The 21,547-nt window shown below is 51.0% G+C and overlaps 1 protein-coding gene across 4 annotated transcripts in view; it reads left to right on the top strand.

The window, feature by feature from the left end:
• The window catches only part of LOC130124953 (protein eva-1 homolog A), a 100,392-nt gene extending 79,077 nt beyond the window's left edge, over positions 1–21,315 (top strand). For 3 of the 4 annotated variants that reach the window (XM_056294329.1, XM_056294328.1, XM_056294330.1), the window contains 3 exons: positions 12,727–12,864; positions 17,136–17,318; positions 19,116–21,315. In XM_056294329.1, the coding sequence (XP_056150304.1) occupies positions 12,727–12,864; positions 17,136–17,318; positions 19,116–19,495 (701 nt within the window). In that variant the 3' untranslated portion in view covers positions 19,496–21,315. The remainder of the gene's footprint in view (positions 1–12,726; positions 12,865–17,135; positions 17,319–19,115) is intronic. The other variant, XM_056294331.1, reaches the window with a different exon arrangement.
• Positions 21,316–21,547: the final 232 nt, after the last annotated feature.

Raw genomic sequence — 21,547 nt, 5'->3', positions numbered from 1 at the left:
ATAATGGGAGGACGTCCGCACATGACAGCTTTTTATGGTGGAGTGGCTGATGCGCCTGCAGCCACCACATAGTCTTTGGCAGGGGGTGGCCAGAGTCCAATGGCATGGAGAACCAAGATGATTAAGGCCCACCATCTGTTTCAGCCTTCATCCGCTTTCACTGCCGTTGTGAGCTGGAGACATCTTCCACCAGTTCCACCATTGAGGTCTTTGTTGGATCACACTTCGTCTGGAATCTCCCCCTTGACCTATCCACCTTGGGTGACCCTACCAGGAGCCAAGCTCCGGAAGTCATAGCTCTTGGGATCATTGGGACACGCAAGCTTCTCCACCACGGCAAGGTGGTGATCCAGGAGAAGACAATATACACATACACTCACTGAAACATGAACTGTGTCCTGTGTTGTTTTGTTGTGGCTATTTCCTGCCTCATTTTGAACAATGGCGAGTAATCCAATCTTGTCAATTCTGCCGTATAGTGAAAAGGCAGTCTGTCACAGAGAGGGTCTGTGTGTGACTCTGAGGTCAGACTGTCTTAACCATCCTTATGCTGCATGGTCACCCTTCCTGTCTGTGTTGGCTCACAAGAGTGCTTATTGTTAATACTGGGTTGCTCATTAGACACGGTTGGCTTATCGCCTCAGAACCTTAGCACGTCTGTTAAAATCAATAAGCAGAAATTGGGCACACTATTACTTGTTCAGCAGTTCCTCTGTTGGTGGAAATAGCTTGTGACTGCAGGGTGGTGTGGTGCCTATGGAGACTGACCATCAGCTTGAAGGCACAGGTCCCAGCATCAGAATTAATATTTTGGTCCCCGTGGGGGAAATTCAGGCGTAGATAGTGGCAAAGGCAAAAAGCGACACCAACATCACATCAACAGGGTAACAGAGGCAGCTAGAGGTAACACAGAGGTAGATAGGTATAGGTAGCGTAGCTTGTATCTGACATTAAATATCAACAATATTGTCAAAACAGGAATAATGGGCAGCACGATGGCCCAGTGGTTAGCGCTGTCGCCTCACAGCAAGAAGGTCCTGGATTCAAACTTCGGGGTTGTCCAACCTAGAGGGTCATCCCAGGTCGTCCTCTGTGTGGAGTCTGCACATTCTCCCCGTGTCTGCGGTGGGTTTTCTCCGGGTGCTCCGGTTTCCTCCCACCATCAAAAGAAACATCCATGTTAGGGTTTATACTCCTGTCTGTGCCCCCGAGCAAGGCAGTGGAAAGAAGAACTGGAGTTGGTCCCCGGGCACAGCATGAAGGCGGCAGCCCACTGCTCCTAGCTAAACGGATCACAGCTAGGATGGGTTAATTTGCAGTAACTGAATTTCCCCAAGGGGATTAATAAAGGAAACTAAAGTTAATTAATTAATTAATCACACAAGTCAACAACAAGTAGCAGCAGTGCATCGTAACTAAACTGCAAAAAGCATTCTGCCTGTTGGGGCTGGTGTGTGTACCTCCTATGAATGGGACGCAAACAAAGAGTGGATTTCAATGAGGTGTTAATCCCACCATCAAAAACAACGCAGAAAGCAAAGCGGACACACAGAACAGGAAACACCAGTCACAGAAAAAAACACTACAGAACAATCGGTGTCTTTACTTCTGGAGAATCCATTCTTCCTCATGCACGCTGTTATCTTGCACGGCAGTCTTTTTATTTATCTTCATGATTACATCAGAGCCACATTCCTGCATCAGCAAACAGGAAGATGCCCCTACACCGTCTGAATGACACAGGACTCCATCTGTCACTGCTGGTTTTCACTGAGAGATTGCACCGCCGAATTTGTTCCCTGGTTTGCTCACACAACAGAGAGGAAGACAGTGGGAGAGGCGATGAGAACATTCCCCACGGTCTGTTTCTGTGTCACACCTCAAACAAATGACAGCAGCGTCCGGGTGGCGTGGCGGTCTATTCTGTTGCCTACCCACATGGGGATCGCTGGTTCGAAGCCCCGTATTACCTCCGGCTTGGGCAAGCGCCCCTATAGACACAATTGGCCGTGTCTGTGGGTGGGAAGCCGGATGTGGGTATGTGTCCCGGTTGCTGCACTAGTGCCTCTTCTGGTCGGTCGGTCGGTCGGTGCGCCTGTTTGGGCGGCGGGGAGGGGGAACTGGGGGGAATAGTGTGATCCTCCCATGTGCTATGTCCCCCTGGTGAAACTCCTCACTCTCAGGTGAAAAGACTCCACATGTATCAGAGGAGGCATGTGGTAGTCTGCAGCCCTCCCCGGATTAGCAGAGGGGGGTGGAGCAGTGACCGGGATGGCTCGGAGGAGTGGGGTAATTGGACGGGTACAACTGGGGAGAAAAAGTGGGGGGGGGGCAGCAGAGGATTTCAGGTCGTTTGACGTCTATGAGAATGGAGGCGAAATCCTGTACACGGAAGAAAATAGCAGACTTAAATACCGAGCAAGACTTGTCCCGTCTTTCACCCACACTGAGCTGCTGCTGAGTTCTGCTGAAGCGAGTGCCATTGTTCGGAAGAGATATAGCAGGTACATTACACATGCCTGATGCATGCTGCCATCTCTATTTGTGTGCTGATTGTGTCTAGACAGGTCCTGGCACTGTCTGTACTCAGTCAACACTATTTGTATAGTTTCTGTGACAACAAGTGACTCTTTGTGGCTCCGGTCTGTTTTCACGAGACGCCGTTCTCCTCCCTCAATCAGCGTTGTTTGACAGGCTCAGCAGCTTTCCACCAATCAAAACGTCTCATCCCATTACCTCATAATCCCGACATGAGGGAGTGAGCGTAGGCGGGCGGCGTGCTTCGATGACACAGCGTTTCTCACATCCTTGTTGACCCGGGAGAACATCAGATAACGACGGGGCCGTGCTGACTTGGACAGTGGGCCCAAGTCTCCCACATCCACCTAATAAAGACACGGGAAAGCAAACACCCGAGGCTCCCGGGCTAGTGTTTACACAGGTCGCTCTAACCTCGTGGGGTCAGAGGTCAATGTCGAAACTCATGTCCACGCTTTGAAAGAGGGTAGTCTGCACACCTGCAGAAATACAGCATGGGGCTTTTGTGCATCTTGCATAAGGTGTGGATCGTACATCCACTCAGTTGTGAGGGACATGTTTTCTGACTGTTCCTACTGCAAAATGTATAAAGAAATACTGATTTGAATGTTCACAGTGTAAAGTGCCAGGATCATAATACCTAAAGGATGACAAGGCTGATGTCATGACGTGCCATAGATATTAAATGCATATTTAGATTTGTGTGTCTTTGTGCACGTGTGTGTGTGCACGTGTGTGTGTTTCCATTGGCTTGTCGAGACTTGGATTGAAGTTGTGATTATCATACCTAGTGACAGTATCAGGGGTATTTAAGAACGTGGGTGTGTGTGTGGGGGGGGGGGGGGCGGCACGGTGGTGCAGTGGTTAGCGCGGTCGCCTCACAGCAAGAAGGTCCTGGATTCGAGCCCCGGGGTAGTCCAGCCTTGGGGGTCGTCCCGGGTCATCCTCTGTGTGGAGTTTGCATGTTCTCCCCGTGTCTGTGTGGGTTTCCTCCGGGGGCTCCGGTTTCCTCCCACAGTCCAGAGACATGTAGGTCAGGTGAATCAGCCGTACTAAATTGTCCCTAGGTGTGAATGTGTGTGTCGGCCCTGTGATGGCCTGGCGGCCTGTCCAGGGTGTCTCCCCGCCTACCGCCCAATGACTGCGGGGATAGGCTCCAGCATCCCGTGACCCAGAGTCCGATAAGCGGTTTGGATAATGGATGGAATGGATGTCTGTGTGGGGTCCAGGGGGAAGGGGAGGGGGGACAGTACATCTGAGCTATTTCCACGCTGATCATTACGACTTCACAGTGTCAACACAGCACCTATTTCTGTCTCCATCTGTCCTGATGACACCACCTGTCTGTGTGACTATGCATGTGTTGGTGTCTTTGCAGGCACCTGTGTGTGTGTATGTGTGTGTGTGTGTGTGTGTGTGTGTGTGTGTGTGTGTGTGTGTGTGTGTGTGTGTGTGTGTGTGTGTGTGTGTGTGTGTGTGTGTGTGTGTGTGTGTGTGTGTGTGTGTGTGAAGACAACACTTGGTCTGACCTAACACCACGGTGAGGTATGGATGACAGGATTTTGTTGCATGACTGATGGTTGTTGTGAAGCAGGAAGGACTACAGTCAGGGCAGGGTGCTGTGTCGTCTGTGTGTACGAGTGTGTGCATGCATGCTTGTGTGCCTGCATGCTCGTGTGTGTGTCACACAAGGCTCCTTCGGGGATTTGCATTGTGAAAAATATACCGTGCTTTGCAGTTGAGTCCAGGGCATGGGACACCATAGCACAACAGGGGCCCGGTGGTCCCCCCCCCCTCCAGCCCATTGTACCATAAATTAGGACCCTTTCAGGCAGTTTCTCCACCAGCCAGTGTTACTATGTGCATACGGCACACTTTCGGCATTCATCTGATATTCTTTTTTGTTAATGCTATAAAGACAATAGCTAATACACAAATACTCACATCACGAACATTTTACTGGTTGTTCATGTTACTGCTAACTCTCTCGGGTACGGTTTGCCCGGAAAAGAAGTGACACGCCGCATGCACCGTACATCTTCACCTTTGCAGCCAAATGTGGAAGAATAAAGCAGGTGGTGGCGAGTCCGAAGAAGGGAAGTTGTCGTGGTGAACAAGCAGATTTGGTAGAGCAAAACTTATAAAAGACCTTTACCAACAGATGCTACAACATTATCACTGGCGGCACGGTGGCCCAGTGGTTAGCGCTTGTCGCCCCACAGCAAGAAGGTCCTGGGTTCGAATCCCGGGGTCGTCCAACCTTGGGGGTCATCCCAGGTCATCCTCTGTGTGGAATTTGCATGTTCTCCCCGTGTCTGCGGTGGGTTTTCTCCGGTCGCTCCGGTTTCCCCCACCATCAAAAAAAGACATGCATGTTGGGGTTAATACTCCTGTCTGTGCCCCTGAGCAAGGCAATGGAAAGAAGACCTGGAGTTGGTCCCCTGGTACTGCACGGCGGCTGCCCACTGCTCCTAGCTACACAGCTAGGATGGGTTCAGTGCAGAAAACAATTTCCCGTGGGGATTAATAAAGTATATCAAAATAAATAAATAATTCAGTATCTGATATTCCGGTCTAACCATGTTTTATCTGTGTAGAGAAGACACTGACCTAATAAGTCTGGCGACTCTCCATTCATCTCAAGCGGGATCCCCGGGATTCGGATCACTCGGGTACCATTGCAATCGCCGTTGTGCAGTTTCACCGAGCCAAACCCAAAGGAGAGTTTTCAGCGTTGTAGCTTTAAGTCCGCACTACTGCGTTACGTTGGTACCGTTTAACTCGCTCCTCGAAGCCCTGATTTGATTTAACGTCCCAGGATCAGAGCCAAAAACACAAAGCCAAATCTTTTTCAAGCACCAAAAAAGGATTCGAAGGGTCCTCGGGTCTCAGGCAGCTCATACCGCACCTTTTATTGTTTAACCTCATCGAAAGCAGATTCGCTAAACAATACTTTGCTGCGCACACACCAGTTGCCCGATGATGACCTGAGAGCAGGGTAGATGTGAGGGCAACCACCGGGTTCTTCTGTCGATCCCACAGCAGATCCAATGGGGGGGGGGGGGGGGATTAGACATATTACTCAAAGATATTTTGATGGGAGTTGTCATGGACGGTGGGCCGCCGGATTTATTTCCTTTTTTGGGGGGGGGGATTTTTCCCTGCCCTGTGATGGCCTGATGGCCTGTCCAGGGTGTCTCCCTGCCATTGGGCAGCACCCTGGACAGATGGGGGATTGGGCGGCAAGTGCCCAATCCCCTGCGACCCTGACAGCAGGATAAGCGGTTTGGATAATGAAGGGCTAGATGGGTGGATTTTTCCGTCCCGGTTTCTGCTCCACTCCCTCTGCCGACCCGGGGAGGGCGGCGGACTACCACATGCCTTCTCCCATACATGTGGAGTCGCCAGCCGCTTCTTTTCACCTGACAGTGAGGAGTTTCACCAGGGGGACCTAGCGTGTGGGAGGATCACGCTATTCCTCCCCCAGTTCCCTCTCCTCCCTGAATAGGCGCCCCGACCGACCAGAGGAGGCGCTAGTGCAGAGACCAGGACACATACCCACGTCCGGCTTCCCACCTGCAGACACGGCCAATTGTGTCTGTAGGGACGCCCGACCAAGCTGGAGGTAACACGGGGATTTGAACCGCCAATCCCTGTGTTGGTAGGAAACGGAATAGGCCGCTACGCTACCCGGATAGATAGATATTTTGATAGGAGTTGTCATGGACGGTGGGCCGCCCGCTTTTTTTTCCCGTCCAAGATTCAAACCAACAATCAACGAACAACAACTCGGTGAGCAGCTTGGCTTCTTCCGCCCCCCTGTCAAACGCAGCTGGCCCAGGATAAACCCCTCCTCTCAGACCGCCGGTCCCTCGATAGAACTCCAACAACCAGAACTAAAACCTCATCCGCTTTGTATATGCAAGACCGGAACGAGTGCATCGGTCATGCCCTGTGACACGCATACACTTCATTATGCAGGCGCACACGATGCGGGGTGCACATCCACAACACACACAGTCTCAAACCCACGCTGCCATTTTCACGGCACGAGTTCTGCAATGGGCACGAGATCGTCCTCAGCCTGGGCAAGATAAACATGAAGCTAATGCCTCGGCTTGGCTGAGGCGAGGGCAGGTCGGATCCCATCTCCAGATGCCCCACACACACAGACACACACACACACAGACACACACACACACACACACATGCTCACATCTTCGCACATCTTCACTGACTCTGCCTCACTTGTGTCCACGTGGACCAGTCCTGTTCTCTCAAACCATCCTTCATACACCCCGTCCCCTCCTCTGTAACGCCATCACATTCATATACCTAGACAAGCACACACACACACACAGACACACACACACAGCCAGTCAGCTCTCGTCAGCTGGAACCTGTTAGAGTGTGGTGATGGGGGATGGAGGGAGGAGGGCGGGGAGGAGGAATGCGTTCTCGACACCTTCAACTCCTGCCCTATTCACCTTGCCTGTGTCGTTCCCCAGGAATGCCATTAACCCAGTAAGAAATGGCCGTGTGTGCACGTGCATGTGTAGGTCTATGTGTATACGTGTGTGTTTGTGTGTGACTTCAGATGACAGTTAGTCAGTTGGAGAAATAAGATAGAAACAGCGTTGTGGGTCTTTTCTTAGTCTGTGTTCAAGTCTATAGTGTCAACCTTTTGTGTGTGTGCGCGCGTGCGTGTGTATGTGTGTGTCCTTGTATGTGTGTGTGTGTGTGTGTGTGTGTGTGTGTGTGTGTGCACATATATTACGCGAGCTTTGGGCTTTGGACAGCACTTGAATGTTGTAAATTATGTAGGCATCGGCTGTGATCTGATTGAAACCAGACGCTGTTGCTCAGTCTCCTTCAACACACACACACACACACACACACACACACACACACGCACACCAACGTGATATTGTTTCAGTGCTCTTCAACCACATCTTCACATCGCTGCTATTTCATCCCGTCTTTGTTTTTACTCTCTTCACGTTTTTGTTCCCCTGTTTTCTCAAGCAGAGACACTCTCTGTGTTTATTTCCCCTCCTGCCTCACCTCAGCCCTCCCCCTTACTCACCCCTCACCCCGGGCCGGACAGGGGGGGCCAGTCAGCCACTAGACAGGGCTGGCCAGTCAGCCGTGGTGTTTGGAAGGGCCGGGCATGGTGTGTGTGCAGCAGGTGAAGGTTACTGGATGATGATACAAAGGGTCAGCTAAGTGTCGCCGGTTCGAATCCCCGTGTTCCCTCCGGCTTGGTCGGGCGTCCCTACAGAAACAGTTGGCCGTGTCTGCGGGTGGGAAGCCTCCTCTGGTCAGTCGGGGCACCTGTTCGGGGGGGAGGGGGAACTGGGGGGGAATAGCGTGATCTCCTCCTGGTGAAACTCCTCACCGTCACGGAGGAGGCATGTGGTAGTCTGCAGCCCTCCCCGGATCGGCAGAGGGGGTGGAGCAGCGACCGGGACGGCCCGGAAGAGCGGTGCAATTGGCCGGCTACAACTGGGGAGAAAAAGGGGGGGAAGGGGGGACTTTAGTGTGTTTGTCTAAACTCATCGGTACCTGTGTTTCTCTTGTGCAACAAACGCCACCTTTCTGCTGTCTGTGGTCATTTAACCCACAGAAAGGCTTTAGAGGTGTTTTTGTTGGCCCCAGGTAAGGTTATTCTCCAGAGCGGTTTAATATTAAGTTGTCAGTGTCCAAACTTTGCCCCCAAGCGCACACACACACACACACACACACACACACACACACACACACACACACACACACACACACACATACACACACACACACACACACACACACAAACACACACAGGAACGTCGTCCTGAGTCCAGTGAAAACACGGTCGAGCTCTGCCAGTGTAAACAGTCTCCATTGTTATGGGCACTCTGCTTGCCTCCCAAGCCCTGGCTCCAGCTTCACTCCCTCCAGCCTTTATACCCCCCTCCCCCTCCCCCCCGCACACACACACACACACACACACACACACACACACACACACACACACACACACACACACACACACACACACACACACACCACCCATTCTCCACCCCTGGGGTGCTGCGGGGCTCCTGGCTCTCCGAGCATGAGGTAGAACAATGGCAGATCGCCAGTTTGGCGGGGTTACGATAGGAACTAAGCGGACTCGTTTGTGCGACGTTCATTATGCAAGTGTGTCATTATAAAGCTATAAGGAGTGATTTATGTGTCCCATTTCTCTACCTTCCAGCCTCTCCTCCCTCTCTTTCCCTGTCTCTCAATGGTACACTTTTACTGCTTGGCCCCTTTTTTAAGGGTGGTTTGTGGGCATTCATTCTGAAGGGATTTGCCCTCTGACTGTTATTTTAAGAGGAGCGGTGGCCATTGCTGTACGCCGTAAGGACCGCTGCCGAGTCCCACGTCGGCAAGCCCAGGAGAAAGCCTCGGGGAAAACATCAGCAGAAAGCTGCAGCGAAGGATGCAACCTTTAACAAAGTGTTGGGGGAGAGGGCGTCCGGGTAGCGTAGCGGTCTATTCCGTTGCCTACCAACAAGGGGATCGCCGGTTCGAATCCCCATGTTACCTCCGGCTTGGTCGGGCGTCCCTACAGACACAATTGGCCGTGTCTGCGGGTGGGAAGCCGGATGTGGGTGTGTGTCCTGGTCGCTGCAGTAGTGCCTCCTCTGGTCGGTCAGGGCGCCTGTTTGGGGGGGAGGGGGAACTGGGGGGAATAGCGTGATCCTCCCACGCGCTACGTCCCCCTGGCGAAACTCCTCACTGTCAGGTGGAAAGAAGCGGCTGGTGACTCCACATGTATGGGAGGAGGCATGTGGTAGTCTGCAGCCCTCCCCGGGTCAGCAGAGGGGGTGGAGCAATGACCGGGGCAGCTCAGAAAAATAGGGTAATTGGCCAAGTACAATTGGGAGAAAAAAGGGGGGAGAAAAGGGTTGGGGGAGGGTAACGACAAAATATTTTGTGTCATGTTAAAATGTAGTGTAACGACCACGGATGACCAGACTCGCTAGCCCTTGGCTAACGGGTCGGACCCTCTAATCGACTGGTTGGTGTGGTCGCCCGTGGTGCGGGAGACCCGGGTTCGCTTCCCGGCTGCCCCCTGAATTCGTTACACGATGTTAGTGTCGGTGTGTGTTTCTGTACATGTGTGTGCTTGTATGTGTGTGAGACTAGTATACTGGATGTTAGCACATTTGTGATGAGGGTGTGTATCCAAATGGTGTTTGGTGCAGCATGTTAGTGTACATGCATGTGTGTGTGTGTGTTGCAGTTTGGAAATGCATTGTTTCATGAATTGACACCACTGTCTGTATTTTTTTAGCCTGTGTGTGCGTGTGTGTGTGTGTGTGTGTGTCACACCATAGCATCTCCTATACTGTGACCCTGGGCCACATGTGCAGCCAATTAGGGCCAATCAGAAGGCTGTAATCAGGGCGGGGCGAAAAGCTGGTAGCAGCATGGTGCGGGGTGGTGCTGGGGGGTGGGGGGTGGGGGGTTAGTATAAGACCCATGATTAGTGTGTCAGACTGATGAGGACGGACAGGGGGAGCTGCTCGACCCAATCACATTTCTCAATCTCTCCACGTCCCTGCTGTCTCCGCTCTCCCCCCCTCCATGTATGGATTTCTCTGTTTATTTAGTCTGTGCCAACCAGACCTGGGTTCACTATTCTTTGGAGGGGCTTTGTCTGGTTCTATTTTAGCAGATTTGGGTGAGAAAGGGGCGTGGCTTGCCACAGAGGACAGCGTGCCATGACAGTATGAGAGAATGTGAGAAAGCCTTTTCTATCACTGACAACTCGTCTAAATGTCCCTGTCATGCGATAAGTCCCATGCATGTGATGCTCCGAGGAGACTGAGACCAGTACTAGAAAGCACTTGCGAGCGCTCCTCGGCTCGGGTCTGGAGCCCGAGTCCGGGCCTTTTGATGATGCCGAGCGAAAGCCCCGAGGCCGACGCGAGAGTCGCCGGGACCGTTTGAAGTCTCGGCGTATTCGGCACAGCTGCTGCGCTGGACCGCTTTCCAGCAGAGCGAAGTCGGGGTTAGCTTTATGACTCTTTAAAGCTCTGATCGGCCCACTGCGACATGCCCAAGTGTAACCTCAGTGAAAAGAGATGATAGGCTCCTCATGATGATGAAAGCAACAGAGTTATAGTGCCTCTCCGCCGTGCCAGGTCTCAGAGGAGGCAAGTGGTCGTTGCGTTAAAGCTTTATGATATATAACCATACAGCACCCGAACAGAAATGTTTGCATAACGTTATATTGTCTTGTATGTAATGTGTATATGTAGTCCGTGTGTAATTCGTTTCCAGTGAAAGGGGGCCTCGGCTTTCAGGAATACTATGTGCAGTTTGCAACCCCCCTTTAATTGGCTTTTGAAGCGCTGCATATATAAACATGTCCCGTCAGGGTATTTAGTCACTGAAGCTTTTGAACAAATGGAGCACTTTTTCACCTTATACTGTTGTCTGGAGCAACAGAATGGAAAGGTAGGAGGGCAGACAGGCAGGCAGGCAGGCAGGCAGGCAGGCAGGCAGGCAGACCAACAGGCAGGCAGGCAGACCAACAGGCAGGCAGGCAGACAGGCAGGCAGGCAGGCAGGCAGACAGGCAGACCAACAGGCAGGCAGGCAGACAGGCAGGCAGGCAGGCAGGCAGGCAAGCAGACAGACCGACAGAGCAACAGACCGACAGGCAGGCAGACAGACAGATCGACAGAAGGGCAGACAGACCGACAGACAGACCAACAGGCAGGCAGGCAGACCGACAGACAGACAGGCAGACAGGCAGACAGACAGAGCAACAGACTGACAGGCAGGCATGCAGGCAGGCAGACAGACAGACTGACAGAGCAACAGACCGACAGGCAGGCATGCAGGCAGGCAGACAGACAGACTGACAGAAGGGCAGACAGACCGACAGGCAATCAGGCAGACAGACAGACTGACAGTAGGGCAGACAGACAGACAGACACACCGACAGGCAGGCAGGCAGGCAGACAGACAGACTGAAAGAAGGGCAGACAGACCGACAGACAGGCAGGCAGGCAGGCAGACAGACCGACAGGCAGGCAGACAGACAGACCGGCAGGCAGGCAGGAAGACAGACAGGCAGGCAGACAGAGAGACAGACTGACAGAAGGGCAGACAGACAGACGGATCAACAGACAGACAGGCAGGCAGGCAGACAGACAGACTGACAGAAGGGCAGACAGACCGACAGACAGACAGACAGGCAGGCAGACAGATAAACAGACAGACAGACTGGCTGGCAGGCGGGGACAGACAGATAGGCAGGCAGACAGACAGGGCAGTCTGTTGCACTGTAAATCACATGTGATCTGGCAGGACAGACCAACACAGTGACCAGAATGTGGTCGATCGTCCAAAACCAAATGTGAGGGGGCAGGAATGTATAGCCCAGTGCATTGTGGGTTTGTGTCTGGGGAGGACGAGTGCAGACTCCCTGACTCACAGGACGCTGTGAGGTTAGGGGGCGGCGGTAGGGGCCGGAGGGCCGAGGGGAGCATAACTTTCGGGAAAAGCGGCGCAGGGTCAGGAGGAGTGTGTGAATCACTGTCACGGTGCTGTGTCTACAGACCGTCTCATTCATAGCTCAGTTTCTCACTCTCGTGTTGTTTGACGATGCACCACAGCAAAGGCTGATTTATTTTCTCGCTCGCCCAAGGAGGAAAAAAAAATGGCCGGAGAGTTTCGTATCTTTTTAAGCTCCTCTCAAGTTTCCTTTAAAAATAAAGCGTCTGTCACAGCTGTGTGCATGTGGCTGTTTAAGAGGAGCAGCAGGCTCCTGTTAAACATCTCAGACCTCAACAAGCTTGCACTTCAATCAAGGAGGTGCTAACTGGAACTCCATAATGGTACTGTGAAAAACACTGCATCGGTGTACCACTTTAAACTGAGTATAATTGAGGTCGTTGCCAGATTATACTGGTAAATACCATCACCTCTCTGCTTACATCTTCATAGACAGATAACAGCCGAAGGGCAAAGCGAAGGACTGTCGGGTTTCACTGGAAGTACTGAGAGGTTTGCCTGTCGGCGAGCATGCACACATTGCACTGTTATTTAATCGTTCTCCATTTCTGTCTGTCTTTTTCTTCATCCCCTCTTCACCCCCCCCCCCAACCTCGCCCCTTTGGTGCATCTATGACTCCCTTCGAAGTTCCAAAGAAGTTACTCCAGGAGCCAGGCCCAAACCCCCCAGTGTACCCCCCGCCGCCCAGCGTCCATGACCCCAACGTGGTGGGAGACAGCGCCCCCCCAGAGGGGACCTTAGTCAAGACCTCTGACACTGTTCCAGGTGAGCAACATCGCAAACACATTTGCATGTGCATCCGCACACACACACGCACACACACACAACACACACAAGCAGCCTAGCGTGGCAAACACGAAACATTAAACAGTCCCCAGGCCTCCCAGGCGCCAATGAACATTGTAATTCAGGTCTCCACAGTCAGGGCACAGATATACATATATTTAAAGTCAGCTGGGGTTCAACTATTTCCATATGTGTCCTAGCAGAGCCATCGGCTTGTGCCATTTTACGATGATTGGTCTGAAAAATATGTTGGTTTTCGAGGTCTAAATCAGTCTTTCATAATGTCAGGTTTACAGAGAACGAGAGCGAGACTGACAGAGAAACTGAAAAAAGAGAGTCGGAGAGAGAGAGAGCGAGAGAGAGAATGAGAGAGAGAAAGAGCGAGGGAGAGACAGGGAGAGAGAGAGCAAGTCAGAGAGAGCGCGAGCGAGAGAGAGGGAGAGAGAGAGAGAAAGAGCGAGGGAGACAGAGAGGAGAGAGAATGAGAGAGAGAGAGAAAGAGTGAGGGAGACAGAGAGAGGAGTGAGAGCGAGAGAGAGAAAGAGCGAAGGAGAGAGAATGAGAGAGAGAGAGAGAGCGAGGGAGACAGAGAGAGGAGAGAGAATGAGAGAGAGAGAGAAAGAGCGAGGGAGACAGAGAGAGGAGAGAGAATGAGAGAGAGAGAAAGAGTGAGGGAGACAGAGAGAGGAGAGAGCGAGAGAGCGAGAGAGAGAAAGAGCGAAAGAGAGAGAATGAGAGAGAGAGAGAAAGAGTGAGGGAGACAGAGAGAGGAGTCAGAGCAAGAAAGAAAGAGCAAGGGAGAGAGAGAGCGAGAGAGAATTAGAGAGAGAGCAAGAGAGAGCGAGAAAGAGAGAAAGATCAAGGGGGAGAGAGAGAGAGAGCGGCCAAAGGAATGACAGAATGAAAAACAGAAAACAGCAAGGATGAAAATCAAACAAAGCGTTATTCATGAGGGCTGATGGCCTCAGTCCAGCACACTAATTACTCCGCTAAGCTACTAGAATTACACTGACCGGAGGATCGAAAAATGATTGAGGAATGATAGAGAGAGAGAGGAGGAGAAGGAGGAGGAATGGCTGCTGTGTGGTGGAAAGTTTTGTGCGCATGAATGACTTTACTTCCTCACACCGGCCTCACAAGCTGAGTTTGATGTCGAAAACCCCATCTCCGTCTCTGATGTAATGGGCCAGATAGGGCAGCATTTACTGTAAATAAAGACATCATGTCTGATCTCTGTCCGATCCGACTCATTTGTGTTCTCTCGCCTCCTTGGGACAAAGTCATGAGTGGAGAATTTGTTTGACGGATGAGTAATATACACACTGTGGGTGAACCCATCCGTTGAGTCGACCAACCCATACCAAGTCCACAAAACACCAAGTCCGGCCTGCTAACGTTGAATTGTACCACATTGGACACTTGAAGGCCAGACTTACAAATCCTGTTAGTGCGTCTGGGTAGCGTGGCGGCCCGTTCCGTTGCCTACCAACACGGGGATCGCCAGTTCAAATCCCCGTGTTACCTCCGGCTTGGTCGGGCATCCCTACAGACACGATTAGGGTGGGAAGCCGGTTGTGGGTATGTCTCCTTGTCACTGCACTAGCGCCTCCTCTGGTCGGTCGGGTCGCCTGTTCAGGGGAGAGGGGGAACTCGGGGAAATAGCGTGACCCTCCCACGTGCTATATCCCCCTGGTGAAACTCCTCACTGTCAGGAGAAAAGAAGCGGCTGGCGACTCCACATGTATCGGAGGAGGCACGTGGTAGTCTGCGCCAGACGGGGGTGGATGACTCGGAAGAGTGGAGGAATTGGCCGGATACAATTGGGGAGGAAAAGGGGGGGGGGGGAGAAATCCTGTTAGAGCCTCTCTCTTTTCCTTCTACACCTCCTCATTCCTAATTTCTACACATTCTGTGTATTTTCCTGACCTTTAACCTCTTTTCGGTGGCGAGTTCTCTCTGTTTACATCTGTGTCAATGGGAGGTATTGCACCGTGGAGCCATTATTTATTTTAGATTCCAGTTTCAAAGTGGCCACCTATTAATTCAAAATTGCTTTCACATATGCCGATTTCTTTTTCTTTTTTTCTTTTCCACCTCCTGGTTTCACTACTGTGTTGTCTGACCAGTAATCCAAGCGCCCTTTTTCCATGTCCTCTGAATGGGTAGCTATCCCTGGTCAGCTATCTTCCTCAGAGATGTAGAGCGATGTCTTCTCGGTTCCGCCGTGACTTTTCTTCCACGTCCCCTGTGGATGAGAGTCTAAGCTGCAGTGCCAACACACACTAACGCTTCAGATCGTCCACACGGTCGAGTCCTGTCCCCAGGGGCTCGGATTCAGTTGAATGCTTACCGATGTGTGCATCACCGCAGTGGGTCCAGGTGGAACCACTTAGTCAGGAGTTCCACCCTAAACTGCTCTTAAATAAAGAGGGGCCTGATGCACCTTTTACAGCTTCAGCAGTTAGAGGCCACTCGTATGTGTGACAGAACACCAGGGATGCCCATGCACACCAACCAAAAAAAAATTTAAAAATCATACTGGTAGACTCAAACATCCATGTCTGCATGCATGCGCATGCTCAAGAGAGATCATTGATACTATTGCAATGAGATTACTGAGTCTCACACACACACGACATCATCATCATCATCATCGGTGGTCACTCGGGGTCGAGTATGACCGTCCTCCCTCTGGGTCCCTCTGGGTCCTCAGGTGGGATGTAGAGGCCGATCCTGGAGCCACATAATGGGAGGACGCCTGAGCACGTGGAGTTGCTGATGCGCCTGCAGCCACCACACTGTCCTTAGCTGGGGGTGGCCAGAGTCCAATGGCATGGCGAACCAAGACGATTTGAGACCACCCTCTGTTGCAGCCTTCATCCGCCTTCACTGCCGTTGTGACCTGGAGACATCTACCCCCAGTTCCACCGTTGAGGTCTTTGTTGGATCGCGCTTCGTCTGGAACCACCTCCTTGACCCGTCCACCTTGGGTGACCCTACCAGGAGCCACGCTCCAGACGGCATAGCTCTTGGGATCATTGGTACACACAAGCTTCTCAACCACGGCAAGGTGGCAATCCAGGAGAAGACACACACACACACACACACACACACACACACACACACACACACACACACACACGCACACACATTCAACTCTCAGGTCACCAAATTCCAAATTTAGGCCTAGTCCATGTTGACTTTGGCTGTTTCCATGAAGTGTTTTACTTCCAGCCAAACGTTCCTGGTCAACGTGGGGCTAAACAGGCGCATGTCTGTTTTATCAAGTCAGAGTTGGATTTCACATTAACCAGAGCTAAGTGTACGGAATGAGCCCGAAACCCTATTCATTAGGAACAGTCGTTGTAGGCTCCTTTGGCCTCCAATTCCAGCTCCCTCGCACAGCGTGCACAACACAGGCTGTCGTCTATACGGTGGGAGGACTGATGTTGGGAGGAAAATTCAGAAGAAACACTTGTTTCCCATCTATAAATAGTCCTTTTAGGAGATTTTATTGGAGGAGGAGGGGGATTTCTGAAAGACTTCCAGAGTCTAAATCTTTCCATGGGGTTCTGTTCCCAGAATGACCTGAGTCAGAATGAATTTGCAAGAAACAGATGCAATGATAACTTGTGAATCACACGAATCCGTCTCTCTCTCTCTCCCCTCTCTCTCCATCTCTCTCTTTCCCTCTCTCTCTCTTTCTCTCCCCCCTTCTCTCTCCCTCTCTCTCTCTGTCTCTCGCCGTGTGCGGGAGACAAAGATTGTGGTATGTGTGGTGCCTCCTCCTGAAGCATCTAAACCACTAAGGGATTGTGCATGCATGTAGTGTGTGTGTGTGTGTGTGTGTGTGTGTGTGTGTGTGTGTGTGTGTGTGTGTGTGTGTGTGTGTGTGTGTGTGTGTGTGCGTGTGCGTGTGTGTGACTCAGTGATCTCGCTGCAGTAGTCACACTTCCTCAGTCAAAATACACCATATCGGTGCACAGTTTGTTTGCTTTTACAGTAAACAGCCCAAACCAGCATGTGTATGTGTGGGGATGATGAGGTGTTTGAGGAACTCCTCACGTACAATCTGGCCACAACACCCAATGAAACATCAGTCTGGCTATCCGTCACACCTCCTCGGCTCAAGATTTTGAACATAGATCTATTTTCCATGCACTTTTATGGAGTGTTAAGCGGGTGGGTCGACTCCTGGACCGCTTCTTTAAAGTAGAACTTTCCTGGTCTGTCTGTCTCTCCCTTTGAAGAGAGGAAGCGGGTCAGAGAGTCCGGCTCATACTCCGAGGAGGAGAAGAATTCAGAAGGAGGAGGAGGAGGAAGAGGAGAAGGTCCTCCGCGAACCCCGGATATTAATCCCATCATCAACTCCACCGCCGGTGCCAACATGGCCCTCATTAGCAACGCTTTGGCAGCCTACACCTACGTAGCAGGTAGGGCAACATTTACTTCATGTTTTGTCAACATCAGATCAAAAGCTTAAGTGTCTTGCCAGCAAAAATTCCGCTTAATTGTCTTCTCGTAGTTGTGCTGCACAGCGGCCAACAGTCGACACATGAGGGGTGTACAGGTGTGTGTGTAATAGGATTTAATTTCTTTCAGAGAAGAGCATGCAAGCTCAGTGAGCCCTGTTTTCCCCTCAAAATAGGTTAAAAAAAAATCTGCCATTGTTCTTGCACCAGCTTTAACTAAAACACTTCAGCGCCGCAGCGTTTGGGTTTACTGCCGCCGTCACAGCGTCAGCAGGTTGGCAGGCGTCGGTGTTGGTGTGTAAGAGCGGGGAAAGTATCAACACAAGGTCAATTCTCAGCACTTTGTGTGAGTGACGTCGGCATTTGAGCGTTTGGTTTCATGTGTAGTGGAAGTTGGTAGTCCACCGTGCGGAGCGTGTAATCCAAACCCGCGTTTGGCCGAGAGGTGCATGAATGTGGACCGGTGGAATGCAAATGTCGAGTAAAGATACCGCACACGCATGCACACACACGCATGCACACACACACCTGCTGCAGCCGGCTGCTAGCACACAGACACGCTGGGGAGTTTGGGTCGTTCTAGTTTCACTACCTCCCAGTCTGTCAACCTGAATAAACTCTTGCTGCATGCTGAACAACACGGCCCGGCCCATGCAGGCAAATAAACACACAGCCTGTCCTGCACATGGGCCAGGGACGAGCATCATGGTGGACGCTACGCCCACCCTCATCACAGGTGACCCACCCTTCCCCCTCTGAAATAGTCTGACCAGTTCTGCAAGCGGCTGTATGTTTTTGTGATATATTTATCGTCTGCATCATAGTAAGTATTATCGGGCTATGAGGAGTCTTTTTTTTTTTAAAAAAGAAAGAAAAACCTAAATTGATGTCCTTATTCTGTTCTTATTACTGGTTTACAACTACTTTTATCGCCGCCTGGAGGTCAGATGATGTGATCCCCCCCCACCCCCCACCCACCCACCCCACACACAAATAAACAGAACTACGCAGACTCTAACCCAGTGGTTTAGTAAATGAGACACTTCTGCACATGAACATCAAGCAATTGTTTCCATCAAAGTGGTCAACGCGGGGTGTCCAGGTGGCGTGGCGGTCTATTCCATTGCCCACCAACATGGAGATCGCCGGTTCGAATCCCCGTGTTACCTCCAGCTTTGTTGGGCATCCCTACAGACACAATTGGCCGTGTCTGCGGGTGGGAAGCCAGACGTGGGTATGTGTCCTTGTCACTGCACTAGCGCCTCCTGTGGTTGGTCAGGGTGCCTGTTCAGGGGAGAGGGGGAACTGGGGGGAATAGCATGATCCTCCCACTCGCTACGTCCCCCTGGTGAAACTCCTCACTGTCAGGAGAAAAGAAGCAGCTGGGGACTCCACATGTATCGGAGGAGGCATGTGGTAGTCTGCAGTCCTCCCCGGATCAGCAGAGGGGATGGAGCAGCGACCGGGAAGGCTGGAAAGGGTGGGGTAATTGGCCAAGTACATTGGGGAGGTAAAAAAAAAAGTGGTCAACATGCAGAATGGTGAGCAGCAGATTAATCATACCTTTTTATGACAGAACAGAGTGAACGGGTCAGGGGAAAATGAGTTTTTGCTCCAGAGACTTTTAAAGGGCAAACCAGAAGTCAAAAGCGTTTGAGCATTGTACCATGAAAAGAAAAAAAAATCAGCTTGTATCTCCCTATATCAATCTACTTGTTTGTTTGTATTTCAACTGTCCACTACCCATTTTCTCATCAGACCACCCGGAGAGAGCGGCACTCTTTTTTGTCTGTGGCGTGTGCCTGGGTCTCTTCCTCACCCTCTTCGCCCTGGTGGTCCAGATATCCTGTCGCACCGACTGCCAGCCCCGCAAGCGACCCCCGCCCAAGAAGCGGGCGCGCCCTCCCGACTCGTCCTCTGATTCCAGCGACTCAGATTCCGACTGGGACACCACCTCGGACCTGTCGGCGCGACGGCACCGACGCTTCGAGCGCACCCTGAACATGAACGTGTTCACGTCGGCGGAGGAGCTGGAGAGGGCTCAGCGGCTCGAGGAGAGGGAACGGATCATCCGAGAGATCTGGATGAACGGCCAGCCGGACATCCCCGGAACTCGCAGCCTCAACCGATATTACTGATGGCGGCAGAGGGGGCGGCTGCTGAGAGAGAGCCTGAGCAAAATGTAATATAAAGTACGCACTTACGATGAAAGGGCCATGGGACTAGCCCCCCGCCCGCCCCTCGAACATTTCTAAAGAGTGTACAGTGGCAGCAGGACCACCATGGACCATGCCGGTTTGGACTCAGACTGGGGGAGCACAGCGAGATACAGCAGACTTGGGAAGATAGCCCACCCTCTCTGTCAGTATGCATGACATTGTGGTTATTATAAGCTAGACCCCCATCCAGTTAGAGAATAAGCTCCCACTCAGCATGGCATGCTTGGCTGGAAGTCTGCGTCTCATTGGTGGACGTTTGGGATGAAAGGTCACCTGCTGCACTGCCTCGCCCGTGACCTCACCAGACCCTATTAAAGTGGGGAGTCATTGGATAGCAAAAGGGCCTTTATGGACGAAGTAGGGGCTGAAGGACTAATGCCGTTTATCTGTCTGTTTTATACAAGCTATGGGACAGCAATGACAGACTACGAAGCTTGCAGCTTGCTTGACTCAGTACCCTCCAGTATTCTAGTAGAGAGTTAAAGAGGGGTGGCATAACGTGTACAATAGAGCAGTGTGCCGGGTGCCACAACCGAGCAATCTTAAGACAATCTCTCCAAAGTCAACTACCGCGCTGCCTTAATGAACTTTTTTAAAACCAAAAGAAGTTGCATTTTTGGGAATTCATCTCAACCCTTATAAGATATATTTTATAATATTTAATGGTTTATTGTTGTGTTTTTTTTTTTGTTCTCAATTATGGTTTATCATGAGATATTTTTATACTTTGGCAAAGGTTGTCTGGCACCTCAGGGATACAATCCTAGTGTTTCTGTGTCTGGGTGATGTATTTGCTTCCTAAGAAGGGGATCAATTCACTTCAACAGCTGTGTCAGCATTTTAATGAGCGCCTCAAAGAGGTTTTAGTGATGAAACATATAATATTTTTGATATGCTTAATTCACAGTGCAGTGCTTTGCCTTGCCACAAAGAATTCACTGAAATCAACAAACTCGGTCGATCACCTATTAACGGTCCAAATGATCAATGGTTTGGACATCCTGGGCTGATCTGATTTTATGTGTATTGCCATTCCCTGATTTCCTTGTTTTGCTCTGTAGGCATGTGCACACTCTGAATGGAAATGGTGAATGTCTCGGTTTAAACATTGCACTTGCTGTCTCGCCGGATATGTATGTAACCAGATCATGCCAACGTTGTGTCATTAGAGCAGCTACCAACTGTTACTGTAGTCCTCTTCAGTAGACCAGGTTCCCTCGTGGCAACCTCCCTCTGTGGGTGTCCACTGGCCTCTCCTTTCTCCACCCGTCTCTGCTAGTCTGAATACCTGTGACTTCTGTGAGAGAGCATCAGAAGTTAGCCGAGCTCCCATCGCCGTAGGGAATGCACACGCAACACTTTTCTTCCAATTGGAAAGGAGAGGAAGGAACCAGCGCTGTGACCGGAGGTTCCCAGTGGATATACAACCGTAGTCTCTTCCATCATATTGCCAATTTAATATAAGCTATTATAAATCCAGTTTTGTCTTCGCTGCACTGGATTAAATCATAGAAATCGTTCTAGTTTTCAAAAAAAAAAAAAAGATTGATATTTTCCTGACTGAGAGTTGATTTTAGAGTACACGGGACATATTAAGGTCATCCATATTAAGAATCCAACTCCATCTATTTACTGGGATTAATTCTTGTGCTTATATATTGAATAGGACATAAATGTGCCAATAGCTGGTAAGTGAGACCAAAATATGACTCCTGTGCCTGGAATAAACTGTTTTGAACATGAACGCCCATATTCCCTTGAATCTTTCGTATTTCCTTTGGCGAATTGTCGTTTATCCTTTTCACCGCCAACATACTCTGCGCTGGGTAATGTGCGCACTCTAGTGGTGGAGTTTGGAATTTCATATTGTGTCAGTTGCATGAAAATTAACAGAAGCTATCTGATTTAAGTGGAGTTATTTACAATTCTGAAAATCATTTGCAGACCCAGCTTTTGTAGGAACGAAGCAGA

This window comes from Lampris incognitus, chromosome 15, assembly GCF_029633865.1.
Source record: "Lampris incognitus isolate fLamInc1 chromosome 15, fLamInc1.hap2, whole genome shotgun sequence".
NCBI lineage: Eukaryota > Metazoa > Chordata > Actinopteri > Lampriformes > Lampridae > Lampris > Lampris incognitus.
Note: the sequence above shows the minus strand (reverse complement) of the source record. Positions and strands in the feature narration are given on the sequence as shown.